Source organism: Silene latifolia, chromosome 10, assembly GCF_048544455.1.
Source record: "Silene latifolia isolate original U9 population chromosome 10, ASM4854445v1, whole genome shotgun sequence".
In the NCBI taxonomy this organism is placed as follows: Eukaryota; Viridiplantae; Streptophyta; class Magnoliopsida; order Caryophyllales; family Caryophyllaceae; genus Silene; species Silene latifolia.
In genome coordinates, this window is record NC_133535.1 from 36,273,397 (window position 1) to 36,291,903 (window position 18,507).

Genomic DNA, 18,507 nt, shown 5'->3' on the forward strand with positions numbered 1-18,507 from the left:
AATTATTGAGTGCGAGCTTCGACTATGCCTCTAGTTATAATCTGCAGTTGAAACAAAAAAGGAAAATAATTTGATGGCAGAAGGACGTCATTTGGCAAGTCTTAACTGATAACAAACCAAAACCCCATATCAATAATTCATCATCTCTAACACAAGCAAAACCAAATAACAAATTAATGGTGTTGAAAACGGATAAATTGAAGGAATCACTAAATTGATTTCTAGGGTTACTGAATGAGGGTGTAATCGTAAAGTGAGAGGGGATGATAGAGTGTGGGTATAATAATTAATAAGGGTAGTTTGGTTATAAAAAATGATTGGAAGTCGTTAAAATGAAACCGAATCGATTTACGCAAAACCGTCACAATAAGGTAAAATAAGTAGATTGGTGTCGATAAACAAGAAAGTTAGGTGGTTATTTGTAAAGTTGAATATATTAGGTGATAATTTGTAAAAAAAATGGAACATATTAAGTGGTAATTCATAATTTTTTTTTTTTTTATTTCTCTCGTTTCCCTCACTTGTTTCAGTCTTGGTGGGGGTGAGAAATGAAAAGGGTACATTTGAAATAAGGGGAAAAGTGTGCGGGATTTAAGTAAAATAATGTGCGGGATTTAGTACGTCCCATATTTTATTCTATACAATGCAAATTATTGTAAAAATTCTTCCGAATAATGCCAACAAATGATGAAATGAAGCAAGTATAATTGAAGGCATTTCCTAGTGAGAACTGAGAAGTGAGTTAGTCCGTAGTCCGTAGTCCGTAGTTCGTAGTTCGTAGTCCGTAGTCAGAAATAAATAGAGCTGTGGTTGGAGATCTTGAACAACAGAAGAATCCTCCTTTGTCAGACCCGTTAAGTGTAGATTTCACCAAAATATAAAACATTTCATCCTCAAAATTTCACCATCTTAACACTAAATTATTTTCCCACAAAATCACTACATTTTTGCCAACATTGCAATTCCAGGTTTGTCATCTTCCATTCTTCTGTGTTTTTTTTTTTTTTGTATAATTGTAGTTTTGTACATGGCTAGCTCAGGATTCTTCACAGTATACCACACCAGGTTTAATTGCAAAATTCTCTTGGTTTTTAATTGCATAAAATCTCATTGTAAAAATACCTCTGACATCCACTTGCTCTTATTTTAATCGGTTGTGAAAGGTGTTTTTGAAAACACCGCCACAACCAAAATTTAATTGCTTCAAATGTCTGTGTTTCTTCCTTGCTCACTTGGTTTGGAAGATATTGTTTTAAAGGGAGTTTCGTCTTGCAAGAACAATCCACTAAAAGAATTGTTTTATTTATTATTTATTATTTAATTATTTAGGGTAATTGGTCATGCACTGCTTGTTGTTCAGGTTGATTGATAGTTGATACATACTTATATTCGTCAAAGTTGTGGAGCAATGGTCGGTAGGAAACCGAAAACATTTGCTAAAGATGCAAATTATGCTGTTGATTTCAATAGATTACGAGATAGGATGAATGGATGCGGGGGTGTGGATTGTCTTTTGGATATAGAGTTGAGTAAGTTACGTATGAAACAAAATTGCGGCGTGGGTAATACCAAAAATGATATGGGTATGGATGATGATGACCTATTTGATGAAAATTATCTTACATATTTGCTAGACTTAGAAAAGTCTTCTGTTAAACTGGACCCCGTGGAGGAAGATGAGGCTGATCCGGAGTATGTGATGTTCTTGGAAAACTTAAAAGAACATGGGAATTCATATAAGCTTGATGTGCCAGTTGAACATGGCGTGCCCATAGAGGAACACGTGGCTGATCCACAGTATTTGATGTTCTTGGATAACTTGAAGGAACATGGGAATTCATATATGGTTGTGGTGCCACTTGTACATGGTGTACCATTGCGTATCATGTATGAAGAGGAGAATGTTCATTCTGATGATGCGATGAAGTGGAAAGGTCTAAAAAATGGATGTCAATATAATATTCGTGAAGACAGGAATAATGCTAAGAAGACTCGTAGAAGACTTGCTGGGGTTCACACTACACAAATCAAGAGAAATCGCGGAGGGAGCACGAAAAGAAACTTTTTATGTCCTTCGAGCAATGAATACATCCAAGACCAGAGAAATATTGCTGAAAAGAATGATAGGAGAAATGCTAGTTCTTATGGGGTTAGAAATACACTCAAGAAGAGAACTCGTGGTGAGAGCAGGAGGAAAAATACGGAGGAGAGAACCCAAGCTGATATCACCAAGGGAAAAAACTCATGTTCCTCGAGTGATAGTTATGCCCAAGCAGAAATGTATATTGTTGGGAAGAATAATAGGAGAAATTTAAGATCTTATGGGGTTAGCAATACGCTGAAAAAGAAAACTCGTGGTGAGAGTATGGAGAGAAAAATTTCGCATTCTAGGAGTCCTCATGTTTATGTCCAAGAGAAGAGGAATATATCCCTGAAGAATAATAAGAGAAATGTCGGATCTTATGGGGTTAATAGTGCGCAAAAAGAAAGAACTTGTGGCAAGGGTACGAAGAGGAACAATTCATATTCTTCGACCAATGGTTGTGATGTCCTAGATGTGATGATTTCAGATTCCAGTGAAACTAACACTTCTAACCTAAAAGATTCAGATTTCTGTAACAGAATGGCAAAATCCCTTGACGAGGATGTTCAAGAGAAGAGGACTGTTGCTGAGGTGACAAAGAAGAGAAAGTTAATGTCTCATACTGGCAATCATATTCGAGAAGGGAGGAATTTGAAAGTCAGCCATGGTAAAAAATCTGGTGCAGAACGTTCTGGTTCCAGTAAATTAATAACAAAGCCACATAGTTCTGATCATTTCCAGGGTAAGCAGACGACGGAAAAGAATAATCCTATTTCTGCTAGTTTTGCTGATTTCCAAGATAAGAAAAGGACTGAGGAGAAAAATCCTTTCCCTCTTAATCCCGATGATTTTAAGGAGGATCAATGCGTAAATGTCCAAGAGAAGAGGACTGTTGCTGAGGTGTCAAAGAAGAGAAAGTTAATGTCTCATACTGGCAATCATATTCGAGAAGGGAGGAATTTGAAAGTCAGCCATGGTAAAAAATCTGGTGCAGAACGTTCTGGTTCCAGTAAATTAATAACAAAGCCACATAGTTCTGATCATTTCCAGGGTAAGCAGACGGCGGAAAAGAATAATCCTATTTCCGTTAGTTTTGCTGATTTCCAAGATAAGAAAAGGACTGAGGAGAAAAATCCCTTCCCTCTTAATCCCGATGATTTTAAGGAGGATCAATGCGTAAATGTCCAAGAGAAGAGGACTGTTGGTGAGGTGATAAAGAAGAGAAAGTTAATGTCTGATACTGGTAATCATATTCGAGAAGAGAGGAATTTGAATGTCAGCCATGGTAAAAAATCTGGTGTAGAAGGTTCTGGTTCCAGTAAGATAATAACAAAGCCACATAGTTCTGATCATTTCCAGGGCAAGCAGACGATGGAAAAGAAAAATCGTATTTCTGTTAGGTTTGCTGATTTCCAAGATAAGGAGAGGACTGAGGAGAAAAATCCAATCCCTCTTAATCCCGATGATTTTAAGGAGGATCAATGGGTAAATGTCCAAGAGAAGAGGACTGTTGGTGAGGTGATAAAGAAGAGAAAGTTAATGTCTGATACTGGTAATCATATTCGAGAAGAGAGAAATTTGAATGTCAGCCATGGTAAAAAATCTGGTGTAGCAGGTTCTGGTTCCAGTAAGATAATAAAAAAGCCACAGAATTCAAGTTTTAAGGAGGATCAATGCGTAAATGTCATTATCAATTCGAGATCAGCTCCAAAGAATTCAAGTTTTCAGAAAAGTGTGGTCAATGAGGTGTACGACTTGTTTCTGAAAAATCTGAAAGTCATTGGGGAGTCCGTTGTCTACAAATTTGGGGACAATGAGCGAGTTTTGTACGAATTATCCTGTAAACGGCATGTCACAGTTGTGGCTGACTCAGGTAATCCTCCCATTAAAAGTGATCAGCCCATAAAAAATAATCTGCGTACAAGTATTGCTGCTGAATCAAGTGATCAGTCAACGCGTAAAATTGTAGCTGGTCTCCCTTTGACAGTTCGAGTTGCCACTGAAAAGCAGCCAACTCGCCCATCAACATCATTTATTCCTGCATCAAGATCGACAATGCCTCTGTTTGTAAGCATCCAATAACATATTATAGAAAATGAAGTGCTCCTTTTGATTTTGTCCAATATGTCGTATTTATGTTAGTGACACTTATATGTCATGGTGTATGATATATCGCAGGACAAGCAACCTTATAACAGTTTGAAAGTCTCACATAGGGTGCCTAGTAATATGCGGAAGAAATTACTTGTAATTCTAAATCAGCCTTATAGCGAACAGGAGCATGAACAACTTTGGAAGGAAGTAAGCTTTCGATCAGCTGTCCTGACCCACAGGGATTCACGTAGTGGCGGGTCTCACAGGCCAGGACAGATGGGCCGCTCATTGCTTGACTGGAATCCTGGTGGGTGTCTTTTTCTTTGGAAGTTGATTTTTGCTTAGTTATGACAACTACAACATTACCACAATGCCTCAAGAACTCCCTCTATGGCGAGGTATTGGGTCTGGGGATTAAATGTACGCAGCCTTGTCCCTGGCTGTCCCATAATGAAAATTTCTTCAAGAATTACATCCTAGGTAGCACGGACACTCCTCCTAATCGGCCTTCCCGTGTCGGACACGACACTCGTCGGACACACATCAAAACGTGTTGGACACTTGTAAAGCCGTGTCTAACTTTCATCTTTTATTTGGGCACGTGTCCATGGTATTTTGAGCTGTGTCCATGGTATTTGGACACACCTTCAAACGGAATCAAGTTGAATTTAAGGTAAATGGCGTGAAATTGTTATATGGTTGAATTTGGTGGGGAAATAAGTTGAATTGGGGCAAATGATGTTTTTTAGACTAGTAATGAGATGTCGAAATAGATTGATTATAAGTTGGTTTTTGGTTTTGGAAATTAGAATGAGTTATATTTAACGTCAAGTTTTACTTTCACTTGTTTAAATTTAATATTCAATACTTTTTCAAAAATAAAATCACACATAAATAACTATAAAATATATATTTTATTAATTTTAAATGACGTGTCCCGTGTCCTAAATTTCATGGGATGCCGTGTCGCGTGGCCGTGTCGTGTCCGTATCCGTTTTGGTGCTACCTAGATTACATCCAGTGAATACTTCACAATAAATGGTAAACGTGTGGCCTGGGTAGTGAGGCACATGCTTGATTCCATTATAAGCTAGAAGTAAACAAGTCGTTTGCTGCATTGGATTATGAAAACATTAGTGTTTAATTAGAATTTTAAATACAACTTATTTATCTGTCACTCTGTCAGTCTTTTGATTTAAAAAAGAAAGATAATATTACTTGTTGAATATGCCGTCCGTGTTAGAACTGAACTAAAAGACAAAAGAAAGTGAGGGAAATGAATATGCACCTTTTTCATGTAGGAGCCCCCCTAACCATACGAGTATGTTAATTAAAACTTTTTGGTGTTAATAAGCACTAGAATGCATGTGCCAAGCTGGTTGCTGGCAATAAGGTTTATAAGAAGTTGAGCCCACCAGCATTGGTGGTATAAGGCTTCTTATGCTGATTTTGCGGACTTTTTTTTTTAATCTAAGATTGCCTTCAAATCCTATTGAAATTACTCTCCAAATCTCAGTTAACATTTTTGCCCCAAGGTTCAGTTTTGGCTTTGCTGTTGTGTCTAAGCCACTAAAAAAAGCTACATTAACTACCCAAGTGGCCCTTTTTAACTGTCTGTCTATCTGGTGTGTTTTTTATTTACCGATTATGTTGCTTATTCTCATGATATTGAACATTGGTTCTCCTCTCTGTCTTTGTGTACAACTGTAGGGTCTCTGGCAATACGGTTGTCAACAACAGACTTGTGAATTTGCTTGCTGGTGTAGACATGCCTTTTTAGTTTCTAGTGTATCTTTTAGTGTGTAGATTTGATTGCTTCCCTTTTATTCTATAACTTATACATTTTGTATTGAATTCTGCTTTTGAAAACATGGACTATCATTCCTGATTATCTGCTTTGATTTTTATCAGATTTGAGTAGTGAAATCGACAAAGTCAAATCTGATCCACCCAAGGTGTTGAATCTTTTACGAATGCTTTCCTTTTACATAAAGGTAACGAACTTATCCTTTTCTTTTTATTTTTCTATATTGAAGGTCAAAAACTTATCTATATTTGACAGTGAATTGGTTTCCTTTTATGTTTTCCTCCCTTGAAGATTATCTTTTATGCATTGAACAATATCCCTTGGGAATCATGATTACGAGTTCAGTAATTCGACATTTATGTTATATTGATAATCGAGTCGCCGGTTGCCATAGCACTTGCCATTTAGTTAGCTGTTATGTATAAAAATAGTTGCAAGAAGTGATGCAAGTGACCGGGATCGTGTGGTTAAGGTGCCCATTTGACAATGCAAATGTAATTATTAAGGTATTTGTCTTTATATCTTGTACATTGACTCATAATATGTTGATCCCAAACAAACCTAAAGACAGAATAGGATGATGAACACAACATTATAAATTTATAACCAAAAGAATACATTCTAGAAGAAATTGCTGCCAAACCAGCTCCCCAAATGTGTGGCGGATACTGCCTCAAAATGCAGTTGTCGTAATCTTAAAACTTCACAGCTCAGTTGCGTTTTGGTGTAGCGGGGACCATGATTCAATTCCACCCAACATGTGAAATCCGCCAAATTTAAGGTCTGTTGGGGAACTAATATGTATCACAACTGGGGCGGCTGGAAAGCATGGTATTAAATTAGCGCGATGCAACTGTCAATTGCCATTAAATTAGTCCTGACCTAAGTTCGCGAAATCTGTAGCCTACTTAGACCCCAGTTTGAGAAATAGCTTTCAACCGACCCATTTTGCTTAACACTTCGTTTTATACGATTATTTAAAAAACAAAAAAAAACAGATATGCTCCTTTTTCGTGCCTTTTTCTTGTCTTTTTTTGTATAGAATTGCGCATTTTTACTTTCTGTTAACCTTTGTGTTCGATGACATTCTTACAAATTACAATGAGATTTTTTGTTTCCATTGTTTCAGAAACTTCCATGTGGAAATATATGTAAGCCTTGGATGGATGACTCTTTAATGACTATGATACATGGATCTGCCTGATTATGTAAGTTTTTTATTACTACTGTCTCTTACATTACATTTCATTTTTGTTACAAGTCAGTTCGAATTGGGTTATTTTCTGATAGTGGGGAAAGACGGGTTAATCAGGTGTGATTTGGGTCAACATTATGATTTTTTTTCCAATGAGATAAGATTTGTCATTTCAGTTCGGGTCATTTTTAGATCACTTTTATGTCGGTTCAATTTCTAGGCCCGTAAAAGACTGTTTGGTCTAGTCGGGGCTGGGTCAATTCGGGTTCCGTGTAATATTTGAGTTGTGCGAATGGAGCCTATTTGAGGTGGAGGTTTTCTTCAAGAAAATGCCAAGAAATTAAAAAAATAAAATTTTCGTTTTTGTTCAGATTAAAACTTATTTGGTGTCCACATAGTATTGAGGAAACCACACATACATGGTAGTATCGTTTAACAATAGAAGACTTCAAACCGAAATATCAACCAGACATGTAGTTGTTTAAACTTGTCAAAGCTGACCCTAGACCCGAATACGACTGGATCCCGAATTGACCAAACCCTGTGATTGAGCTGATGTTGACCCGTCCCAAAACCACCTGACACGTAATTGACCTAGTTTTAAAATGATCCAAACTGACCCAAGCTAACCCAATACGATTAATTTCAAGTCATACCGAATAGAGTATTATTTTAACACTTCTTAGTGTAAAAGTAATTTTGCAAAAAGAACCTCTTTTATTAGTCAAGTTATTAATCAAAGTATTTTCAACCACTGAAGTGAAAACGACTACCTAATATAACCCATATCCGACAATGACCTGAGCCGAAGCGGCCGAACTGCAAATGACCCGACAACAACACATTCGAAATTGACCCAAACCCCGAAATGATCTGACTCGAAACGAAATGTGTAAAAGACAAATGACCCGACTCGATCTATCATTGTTAATGGCGTGTCTTCTTCAATAGACATCATCCGCACTAACGTGTTTATTAGTGGATGAAAAAAAAAATCCCTTTCCTTTTTTTTCTCCAGTTTGAGCTACATTCGACACGCCATTGGGAATAACATGTTTGTCCATTATCTCATATTTAGGTTTTCTTATTTCTACTTGAACATCACTTTAACAAACAAATTTTAATCAAGCCAAATCGTCATTTTTTTACTATCATTTCAGAAAAAAAATATATTTCAGGTTTAGGGCAGGTGCGGTCATTTTGCTAAGTCTAGTTATATTCATCTAGTTATTCTTTTCTTTTTTCCCTAGGAGAAATGCAATTTTTAGTTTGGATTGTTAAAAATTCTCTTGTAAAATCAAGTTTTGAACTTACCACCTTATAAAAACTTTTTCAGAGTCCATTTTTGAAATAATGGTCAAAAATAAAATATTTGTCGTTTTGGGTCGGTTTTGAAAATATTTGTCAAAATAGTGTCCACGTAGGCTCGGGATTTCTAGACCTGAAACACGCCACTACTAATGGCGTGTTTTGTGAAGGAAACACGCCATTAGCGATTAGTGTCTTTACAACAATTTTTTTCCTCAACCGATCGAACTTAAAAAAAAAAAAAAAAAAAAAAAAAAAAAAAAAAATTACATAAGACACGCCATAGGGGGTGGCGTGTTTCCCCTCCAAAATCCGCCATTCCCAATGGCGTGTTTGTTTCAGTCCATTTTTTAATGAAGTTTCTTTCCCTACTCATTATAAACACGCCATTGGTAGTGGCGTGTTTTAGGTCCAGAAATCCCGAGCCTACGTGGACACCATTTTGACAAATATTTTCAAAATCGACCCAAAACGACAAATATTTTATTTTTGACCATTATTTCAAAAATGGATTCACTTTTTCAACACTTACTACCACCAAAACAACTTATTTTCCAAAATTGGTAGCTTAAATAATTTCAGGCCAAAAAATAGTAAATGACCGTAATACCCCTTGTTAGATACCCAACCCTTCTCTAACATTCCCAAGACAACCGTCGTCAGTCCGTCACCACCATACTCATCCCACCTTCATCTGCCGCAACTAGCCTCACCAGTCACCAATGCCTTCTTTCACCAATCACCAGCCTCACTTTTCCCACACTCATCCACTAAGACACCCAGCATCATTGAACAACCCAGCGGCCAGCATCATCAACCACTGCTCAACAGTGTTCAACACCACAGTTGCCATCCATCACCATCGACATTCTTTAAGCACCTCCAAACACCGCCTCACCATCTACCACCACCAGCCATGACCCACTAACCCTCCTCATAACCAACGAGATCTGGTGGTTGTAGGGTTTGACGACGGGGATGGAGGCAGATTTTGGTAGTAGTGATGGCCACACAAGTCCTTGAAAGACAAGGAGGTGAGAGGAGCAGCATGTGGTGGATCAAGTTGGTGGCGGAAAAATTGAGGTGTTGAAGGGTATGTCCGAAGAGGCGCGGAGACGAGGGACATGGCTGGAGAGGTGCGATTTTTCTTTTTTTTTGCTGGAAACCGCTTACAATAATGTATGTTGGATCAGAAGTGGTTTAGATGGTGGTATGCTTTGAAAAAGTTTTTATAAGGTAGTAGCAAGTTTCGACAGGTTGATGATAAAAGATAGTAATCTGACAACTTTTCCATATAGTTACTCGTACTATATTTGATAATTTGGTGCAATTGATCATTTGGCAACTCATATTTTGTGTAGGCTTCTTAAATCTGTTAGACGAATTAGTGCTGGCACTCCTACGGTTTGAGGTCCTAATTCTTACAATTTTGGATCCTCTGGAAGCACATTGTTATTCTCGTCAACCTCAAGTCTCTCTCACACGCTGACAGTCGAAGTAGCCAGAAAAACATGAAGGCACTTGCCCCTGACCTCCACAGATATGTACTTGCTTCAACAGGATATGTACAGCCATCTGTCTGTGACACATCATCATTAACGTTGCAAGTTCAACCTGCGTCTTTGTATTTATTTTCAAAGATCCAGACATACAAAATTAATACATGTAAAACAAATGTGTCACAAGTTCGGCCCTTTTTTCGCCTGAGAATCAAGTGCCTGCGGTTAGATAGTAAGGACTCAAGGTTAGAAAGTAAAAACTGCTCTTGGACTGAGATGAAAAACCACAAAAGGAGTCGAAAAAAGGAACTACTGTAAATCCATCTCAATGTTAACGTAGGTGGAAATATGATTAAAAGAACCAAAATTATTTATTTTGAGATACTTGAACACACATACGCCTTACAGTTGCGGCAGAAATGCAAATAGACTCCAATCTTATGCATCTTCGTTTGTAATTCCATCATATAAACATGGAACAAAGTAGCATCATCCACTAGAATATACAACAAATTACTAAAATACGAGAGTAAACATAAAAATGATGGTATAAAAATAGGAGATGTTTACATATAAGACCAACCCATTAAAACTATGACTAACGGCAAATATATAAGAATATCGGGTATGTGAGATCATCTCATATAAGACTCGTTAAAATGACGTAGCCTTGTAATTACGCAATTCAGAAGTTTGCAAGAATTTCCAATCCAGACCATGTGTCTGGGCTATTCGGTGGTTTCAAGGAATGGGTAATCAGTATACCCGACAACTGGATCCAGAATGTAAAAGGTTTCTCTGTTGTACTTGTTAAGAGGAGCATCAAGCTCAAATCTTCTAGGCAGATCTGGGTTAGCCAAAAACAAGCGGCCATACGCCACAAGATCTGTATGTCCGTTAGAAACAGCTTGATTCCCATCTTTTCTGCCATAACCTCCAGCAACGATGAAAGTACCATTGAAGGCCTTTCTCATGGGCAAAAGACTATGAGGGCATTCCTTCTTCTCTCCTAAGGTTACCATCCTTGGTTCAACAGCATGACAATACAAAATTCCATAATTACTCAGGGATTTGGCCATATACAGGGCTAGAGCTTCAGGGTTTGAGTCGCTTGCTTCCGAATAATCAGAAAAGGGAGAGATGCGAAACCCGACTTTATCTGCACCAATCTCATTTACAACAGCTTCGACTACTTCCAGACCAAATCTACAGCGGTTCTCTAGAGACCCACCATACTGGTCTGTTCGATCATTGACTTTGTCTTTCATAAACTGGTCAATGAGGTAGCCGTGGGCGCCATGTATTTCAACACCGTCAAAACCTAGATAACAAACAACACAGAGTTAAAAATTTTATGGCGCTAGACAACCACGAGGTAAAACAACCTGAACCCCCCATAACTTAGAGCGGTAAACAACAAAAATCGTAATATTTCTTATTCTTGCCCTAACCACAGTACTGCACATTTCCACTAATCATACTAGGGCACATTTTCTGGTGAAATAGCATTTCAAAAGCACTTCCTAATACGGAGTACATTCAATACTGTAGAAAGAGCTGAACAGTACAAGAAATACGAGACATACGATCAAGCTTCCGTTAATGCAGACGGACAGTACGACCGATCATTTCAAATCCCATCCACCGAAAATGGTGGAAAAGAAGACAAACCCTTGGTGTCTGATAGAAAAGAAAAAGGATAGAAGTTTTCAATTCTTTGGTTTAGATAAATTTAAGTCTAGAAATGTAATATCTACTAATCACTGCTTCCTCTAGCAACTTCAAGGTAATATATGGGGGAAAAAAATCCATTTCCAATAGAGCCAAACACTCATTATTATTTGGCTCTAGATTATAATGGAGTAAAGCAAAATGACTCGCTAAACAAGTTGTGTTTTCTTGGATGAAATGAGTCCTTCAGTCCAATTCTCGATGTAATTTTTAATTCGAGTTATCTGGAGACAACCTTTGCGGCACTCAACTAATATCGTTGTTGTAAATGAAATAAAAAAAAGGAGGGGGGGGGGGCTACTCTCGTGTTCATTGTAGTCCAATTATATAGTAAGGGGGCTATAGAGCAACAATATTTGAGAAAGGTAGCAAGAGTTTGCCTCATTCCCTAATTATTTCATTTCCTTTACCAGCTAATTTCATCATATACAAGGGAAATCGACCATTAGCTTTACAACTATCTCCTTTACCATTTTAAATCCTTCAAATCAATCTGGCTTTAATATTCAAAGACCTTAACTAGGAAACAAGCTTAACCTGAAAAGAAACAATTTGTAATCTTTTCCCAAGACACACTACATAACCGCATTTAGTTCCTCCACCTATATAAAGAGAAACCGACCAAGTAATCTTAAATAAAGCCGAACAACATAAAACTCACCAGCTTCTATAGCATTCCTAGCAGCAAGTCTGAAATCATTGACAACTGAAGGTATCTCATCTGTTGCAAGCCGTCTTGGAGTGGAGAATTGTGCAACATCTACACCATTTGCCCGAACTTGAGGCGTTATAGGTTTGTCTGTGCAAGAGATTGGAGCTTGCCCATTTGGCTGAAAACCTTGTCCAGGGAAAAAAAAATCATGTCAGCAAAATGCAAAGGAATCTAACAGAAACCGTGGAAAAGGTATCCCCATTAAAAAAGTGTATATACAGAATGTATACGAAACAAAGGAAATTCCGGAAACACTACGGCTTCAGAACCACTCACTACTCTTACGTTGTACACTTTGATTAATTTACAAGATAACGAATTAATATAACACTCTTTCTTGGATCAACAAAGAACTGTTGTTGAGAACCCCCTTAGACCATCCCCAAGCAGAAGGTCGAGATAATCGGGTCACCAATATTTTTTCCTCTTAATCACACCTACCGGGTCACCAACAAGGTCACCAACTCAACTCAAGGTCACCAATTGACCCTGAGTTATTCAAGGTCACCAAATTACCACCTTAATATTCCTTAATTACCGTCATTAGCATGACCCAACAAGGTCACGACCCAGTTAGTGACCTTGCTTGGGCATGGTCTTACAGTAATAAAATAATATAAATTATAAACCAAGCAGTGAGAAATATAGAAAAAAACTCAGTTTAGAAAGACAAAGCAGTAGTCATCAGCAAATAACTCCTCTAAAACATACTCCGTAGGAGTAAGGTAATGTCATCCGAAGCCCTTAACCCGCCACAAACAGAAGTCACAAAGGCACAGGGTAATGTCTTTGTTGTACTCCAATGACAAATTGACAATCCATCTACCCATATAATATTGTTCCAACTAATATTAGCAATCTCTGGTCAATATGTTTAGCATAATAACCAGGGACAATAAATTAAGTAAAACAGTATACTCCATTAAGAAGCCAGGGTTAGAGGTGGAGTAGATTGTTCCAAATGACTGAGATTGTTTTCCTACCATTTTTAATCAGTTAGAAGTAAATGCTTCATTATTCACTCCCACTTCTTCATCCTTTCTTCTCCTTTCCGTTACATTAGTAATCCACAAAATGGTGCATCCATTACACACCACTCCGTCCTCAATAATAGTTAGAATTAAGACAAGAAGAAGATTCATTCGAATTGTCAGTCAAAGCTAGAGTTGGATTCATCCCAAAAAGTTGAATTACTAATTTTGATAAGCATTTAACATGAAATTAAGAAAATTGAAGTCATATATACCTTGATTTGAAACACGACCAACATGCCAGATTTGACAAAAAAAGATGCCACCTTTTGCATGGACGGCATTAACAATAGGTTTCCAAGCTTCAACCTGCTCGGTTGTCCAAATGCCAGGTGTTTCTGGATAGCCTTGAGCAGTATCAGAAACACCAGTTGCTTCAGCTATGAGAAGACCGCCATTAGTAGTACGTTGTGAGTAATATAATACTGCATGTGGTTGAGGTACATTTCCATACGATCGTTGCCTCGTCAATGGAGCCAAAACAACTCTGAATGAGAAGACAAGTTAGCATATGAAGCCAGACTGCCACAGTAAGGAGATACATACGCAGAACTTAAGCTAATGCTCTATGGAAAACTAATCTGATTAAAGGGGTCTATCTAAAATCAGCACAAGTTATTAAGGATATGGGTGAAGAAAGTCAAGGGACACTCAATACTTAAAGTTATCAGCTAGCAATCTGGTAACATACAGATGTTAGAATGGTAAGATACAGATACAGTCATATACCAGCTTCCTTGATACATGGAAATGATGCAATTATAGAAATGAGAAGAGTCCTACAACAATGAACAAGAGCAGCAGCATTGCAGCAACAACAACCCATTGCCCCAGTGGTACCCGTACTACCAATTTCGAAACCTCTTACCCAGTGGGCGGATGCATAAAAGTAAATTAGAAGAAAATTCAAAAATATAAAAACTTGTTTTATTACACAAAAACAGAAAAGGATAGACATGAATTGAACAAAATGAAAAATGGTAAAAAAGAAGAAAAGAGTAAGACCTGTGAGACAGATTGAAATTGCCCATTTGATGAGGGGTCATTAGAGGAATAGTTGCTGCCATTTTCGATGATGGAAATGGAAATGCAAATGGAAATGGATGAATGGGTGTAACTGAATCGTACAGGTACAATTACTTATAAAGGTTTCCCGGCAGCAAATAGTTGACCATTTTCCTTGACAAAAAGGTGTTTCACACTTTATATGCTACAATATGCTGACCTTTAGGCGCTGACCTCAGCACTGACCTCTTTTTTCTACAGTATGAATTCTGAATTTCCCTCACTTTTAGTTTCAGGTTCCCAACGACCACTACCAAACGGGATCTCAGGATGATTTGAATTCCTCCAATCTGTCTCATTGTAGTTAGATATTATTCGTCTAAAGTTGTAGATGAATAATGACCCTCCCACAAAATGCAAATGGAAGAGCACGTGGTGATATTCATCACACCCACTCACATCATTCACTCTCATTTTGTGAGAGGGAAACTAAAAGTTTACAGTTTTAAACGGATAGTGTCCGTCTAAAGTGAGAATTTGTGTAATTCCTATTGATATGAAAACTAGGGTGCTATTTAATTTTTTTTATCGAATAATTTACGCGATACCCCTGAAGTTGGTCACTTTGCACAAAATAATCAAATTTTTTATCCAAAAACATAAAGAGGTCATAACTCGTGTTTACAAACTCAGAAAGTGAAGATTTTTTTTTCTCAAATCGATCATCTTTCCGAGTACTACAATTTGAAAAAAAAGTTTGACAACTAGGAGATATGCTCACTCAAAGTTTGTTTGGTCGAAAAACCTTTGACGCAAAATAACTCCTAGTAGCGGAATTCAAATGCGACAATTTTTTTTCAAATTGTAGTTCTCGGAAAGATGAGTGATTTGGAAAAAAAAATTCGTCACTTTTGGAACTCGTAAACACGAGTTATAACCTCTTTAATATTTGCGGATCAAAAATTTGGGTATTTCGTGCAAAGTGGCAAATCTTAAGAGTATCGCGTGAATTATCCGTTTTTTGATTTTGCAATATACAACAGCCTTGATTCAATTTTTTACATAAACTAATTCGCTATTAGTTTGATGTTATAATATCTACGAAATATAATACTCCTCCTATACACTATAATTTCCCCTATTTTCTAAAATGGAGTATTCAGATTTTCTTCCTCTCACTATTTTTGAAAACTTATACTCTTATTTTATTTTTCTCTCTCTCCAATGACCAAACTCCACTCAACTCTTTGGGGTCGTTTGGTTACACACTAAACAATGCAAGAACTTAAATTCATGTGAATTGCAAAATGGGTATGTTGTTTGGTTACCCCAATTCACATGAATTGGAAGTTCCCATGAATTCCAATTCCTCCATAATGGAGGAAGTTGCTTACCTAGGCCCCCCTAGGTAAGTTAGAATGCCTACATGAATTGCACTTCCTCCATGGCAACCAAACATTTTTTTGCAATTCACATGAACTCCAAATTCACGTGTTTTATGACTTCCTAGGCAATACAAATTCCTATATGCAACCAAACGACCCCTTTTACTCTTATTTTATTCCTTCCCTTAGTTTGTGGCTCACAATTCCATATTTAACTCCTAATTATTCATCTCTCCCTCCTATCATCAAACCACACACAACTCTTTTACTCATATTTTATTGATAGCCTTAATACTCGTGCCACAAACAAATGGAAGATTATAGTGAATAGAATGGAGTAGTAGTATGGGGGTAGAAAAATAAAATTTACTGCAATCCAAAGTTACTTTATGTTAAAATGTATTTGTCTTCACCTATTATTACTATTACATACAATGCTACTCCGCATATTTTACATGCACAACTAATTTAAACTAATTAAGTTAGATATAAAATGTAAATCAAATGCATATTGACCTTATAACGAAAACCTACCGGTAAAAACAATATACAACACATTTAAAAGAACGATTTACGAATTATGAAAATAATATTTTTACTTTTTTATTTCTTAAAAAAGTGTCACAAATATTTTAAGGAATATAAAACATTTCACAAATGTAACGGGTATTTTTAAAAACTAATCTGATTCAGAAAAATTATGGAAACGATTGCATAATAGTTAGTGATTATTTTCTTATAAAAGAGGTAACATATAAATATAATATAAATTTAAATATGATTTTAATCAATTTCACTCTTCTAACTCTAAACTAGTTTTTTACCCGTAAAAATCACGGGTGCATTTGGTCTAGTGATAGGCGGGACACTGGATATGGTGTTTTGGTTGGTGGTAATTCCGCATAAGTGTAGTAGATTTATGGTAGGTTGTAATGGGGTGGTCGAGTTAGTGGTAGAGATGTAGAAAAGAAGGGAAAACTATGTGGAGTAATATGTCTATGTTTTTTGTCAGAAACTACCTTTTATTTAGGGCCATTTGTGAACAACTACCTTTCATTTTATTTTTGGCTTTCAACTACCTTTTATTTCTTCATTTTGCGAAACACTACCAAAAATTCCACTTTCGGCGAACAAAAGTCAACTTTCTGGCGTTGACTTGCTCTTTTCTTCCTTTTTCACACATATAACCCATATTTCTCCCTTTGTTCACCCAACAAAATCCGAAAAAGCTCCTCTCCATGCCCAACACCTTATCAAAAGTTTGTTCAAAGCAATATCAACGCATCAACCATCTCAATCTCCATTTCCATCTCCGTCGTCACCTTTACTATCACTTTCACCTTTACCCTTACATTTCAACAACCTTACAGACTAATCATGATTCATCAACCTACTGTCCATCTAAGTCATATTAAAGTGCCTTCTTTCTCTCTTCATGGTAAGATAGTGGGTATACGAAAACTAATGAGATAGTCGCACACAAGTGATCCTACGAGTGAATCCATGATTATTTTCGAATAGTTAACACAAGGAGTTAATTTTGCCAACAAAGCCATAATAGATCATTATTGTTGAAGAATTATTGACCATGTTAAGATTAATATCAATGATGATTTTGTTTCGGTGATTAGGACTTTGATTCGGGTAAGAGATAGACAAATTAAGGTGATTAATGTCGGGTTTAATCAATCTTTATCATCGATTATTAAGGTTATGAAGTAAAGAGTTAGATTCAACATGAAATGGTAAGTCAATGCCGGATAGTTGACTTTTTTTCGCGGAAGTGGATTTTTGGTAGTTTTTCGCAAAATGAAGAAATAAAAGGTAGTTGAAAGCCAAAAATAAAATGAAAGGTAGTTGTTCACAAATGACCCTAAATAAAAGGTAGTTTCCGACAAGAAACCCTAATTTTTAAGAGTGTCCATGGTAAGTTAGTATGTTTTTGTTTGCTTTTTACTTTTTATTTTGTTTTTCTACGATTTCTCTAGGGAGAATATTAGGTATTTGTTTTCTATTTTTTTTGTTTCCTTTCTTCACACTTTATTTTTATTTGATATTATGTATTTAACTTCATACCAGTGATTAATAGTCCATGCATTTAACACCACACTATCTATTATTTTATTTGTTTAAGAGGTTTTAAAGAGTGCACTTAACTATACATCACTCAAAACAAATTATGGACATCGTGTAGACGGTATATGAATGATTTTATAATAAACTATTTAAACGTTGATTAAAGGCAATGTTATCCTTTATTCCTTAAATCATGATAGGTGTTCAAAATTTTTTCAAAAGAGCATTTTCGTAAACGTAAATCCACTTTACTTAAATAAATTTAGTCCATTAAGACATACTTAAATTTGATTGAATATCTATGTGGTGAGCAATAGAACAAATGTTATTTGAACGAAACGTTTAGAGCAAATATAAGTACTTAATGATAGCTTAAGAATATGTCGATGATTTTTACGTCAACCTTAATATTTAAATTCATAATATATACATTTGATAACACGTTTGCGATGAAACACTCAATAGAATCAACAATCTATACCAAAAGCACCAAGTAATTTCAAATGACGATGAATGACCGAAACTTCAATGTATGTCAAAAGTCGCACCTTTCTGCACCATAATACCATCAAATAGTCAAA

At 36.5% G+C, this 18,507-nt stretch overlaps 2 protein-coding genes across 4 annotated transcripts; one reads left to right on the plus strand and one right to left on the minus strand.

The window, feature by feature from the left end:
* Nucleotides 1-669: 669 nt before the first annotated feature.
* Nucleotides 670-10,197, plus strand: LOC141605489 (uncharacterized). 3 transcript variants are annotated; one of them, XR_012526365.1, is made up of 7 exons: nt 711-968; nt 1,361-4,150; nt 4,262-4,484; nt 6,089-6,171; nt 7,114-7,192; nt 9,451-9,623; nt 9,849-10,197. XR_012526365.1 is itself a non-coding variant. In XM_074424284.1 (7 exons), the coding sequence occupies exons 2-6, from the start codon at nt 1,409-1,411 to the stop codon at nt 7,186-7,188; spliced, it is 2,814 nt and encodes a 937-aa protein (XP_074280385.1). In that variant the 5' UTR covers nt 711-968; nt 1,361-1,408; the 3' UTR covers nt 7,189-7,192; nt 9,849-10,197. The 3 variants fall into 3 exon arrangements, 2 of the variants coding, with proteins under 2 accessions (XP_074280383.1, XP_074280385.1); XM_074424284.1 differs by lacking the exon at nt 9,451-9,623 and having other exon boundaries at nt 1,361-3,292; nt 3,602-4,150; XM_074424282.1 differs by lacking the exon at nt 9,451-9,623 and having other exon boundaries at nt 670-968.
* Nucleotides 10,198-10,516: 319 nt separating this feature from the next.
* LOC141605490 (putative 12-oxophytodienoate reductase 11) lies at nt 10,517-14,640 on the minus strand. The gene is made up of 4 exons (XM_074424285.1): nt 14,466-14,640; nt 13,676-13,947; nt 12,379-12,555; nt 10,517-11,307 (listed from the first exon to the last, which is right to left on the minus strand). Exons 1-4 carry the CDS (start codon nt 14,525-14,527, stop codon nt 10,715-10,717), a joined length of 1,104 nt encoding a protein of 367 aa, XP_074280386.1. The 5' UTR covers nt 14,528-14,640; the 3' UTR covers nt 10,517-10,714.
* Nucleotides 14,641-18,507: the final 3,867 nt, after the last annotated feature.

Coding starts and splice junctions, on each gene's coding strand:
- LOC141605489 (XM_074424282.1), top strand. CDS start 1,409: ATGGTCGGTAGGAAACCGAAAACATTTGCTAAAGATGCAAATTATGCT. Junction 4,151..4,261: donor GATCGACAATGCCTCTGTTT/GTAAGCATCCAA, acceptor GATATATCGCAG/GACAAGCAACCTTATAACAG. Junction 4,485..6,088: donor ATTGCTTGACTGGAATCCTG/GTGGGTGTCTTT, acceptor GATTTTTATCAG/ATTTGAGTAGTGAAATCGAC.
- LOC141605490 (XM_074424285.1), bottom strand. CDS start 14,527: ATGGCAGCAACTATTCCTCTAATGACCCCTCATCAAATGGGCAATTTC. Junction 13,948..14,465: donor AATTTCAATCTGTCTCACAG/GTCTTACTCTTT, acceptor CTTCTCATTCAG/AGTTGTTTTGGCTCCATTGA. Junction 11,308..12,378: donor TAGGAATGCTATAGAAGCTG/GTGAGTTTTATG, acceptor TTTGTTATCTAG/GTTTTGACGGTGTTGAAATA.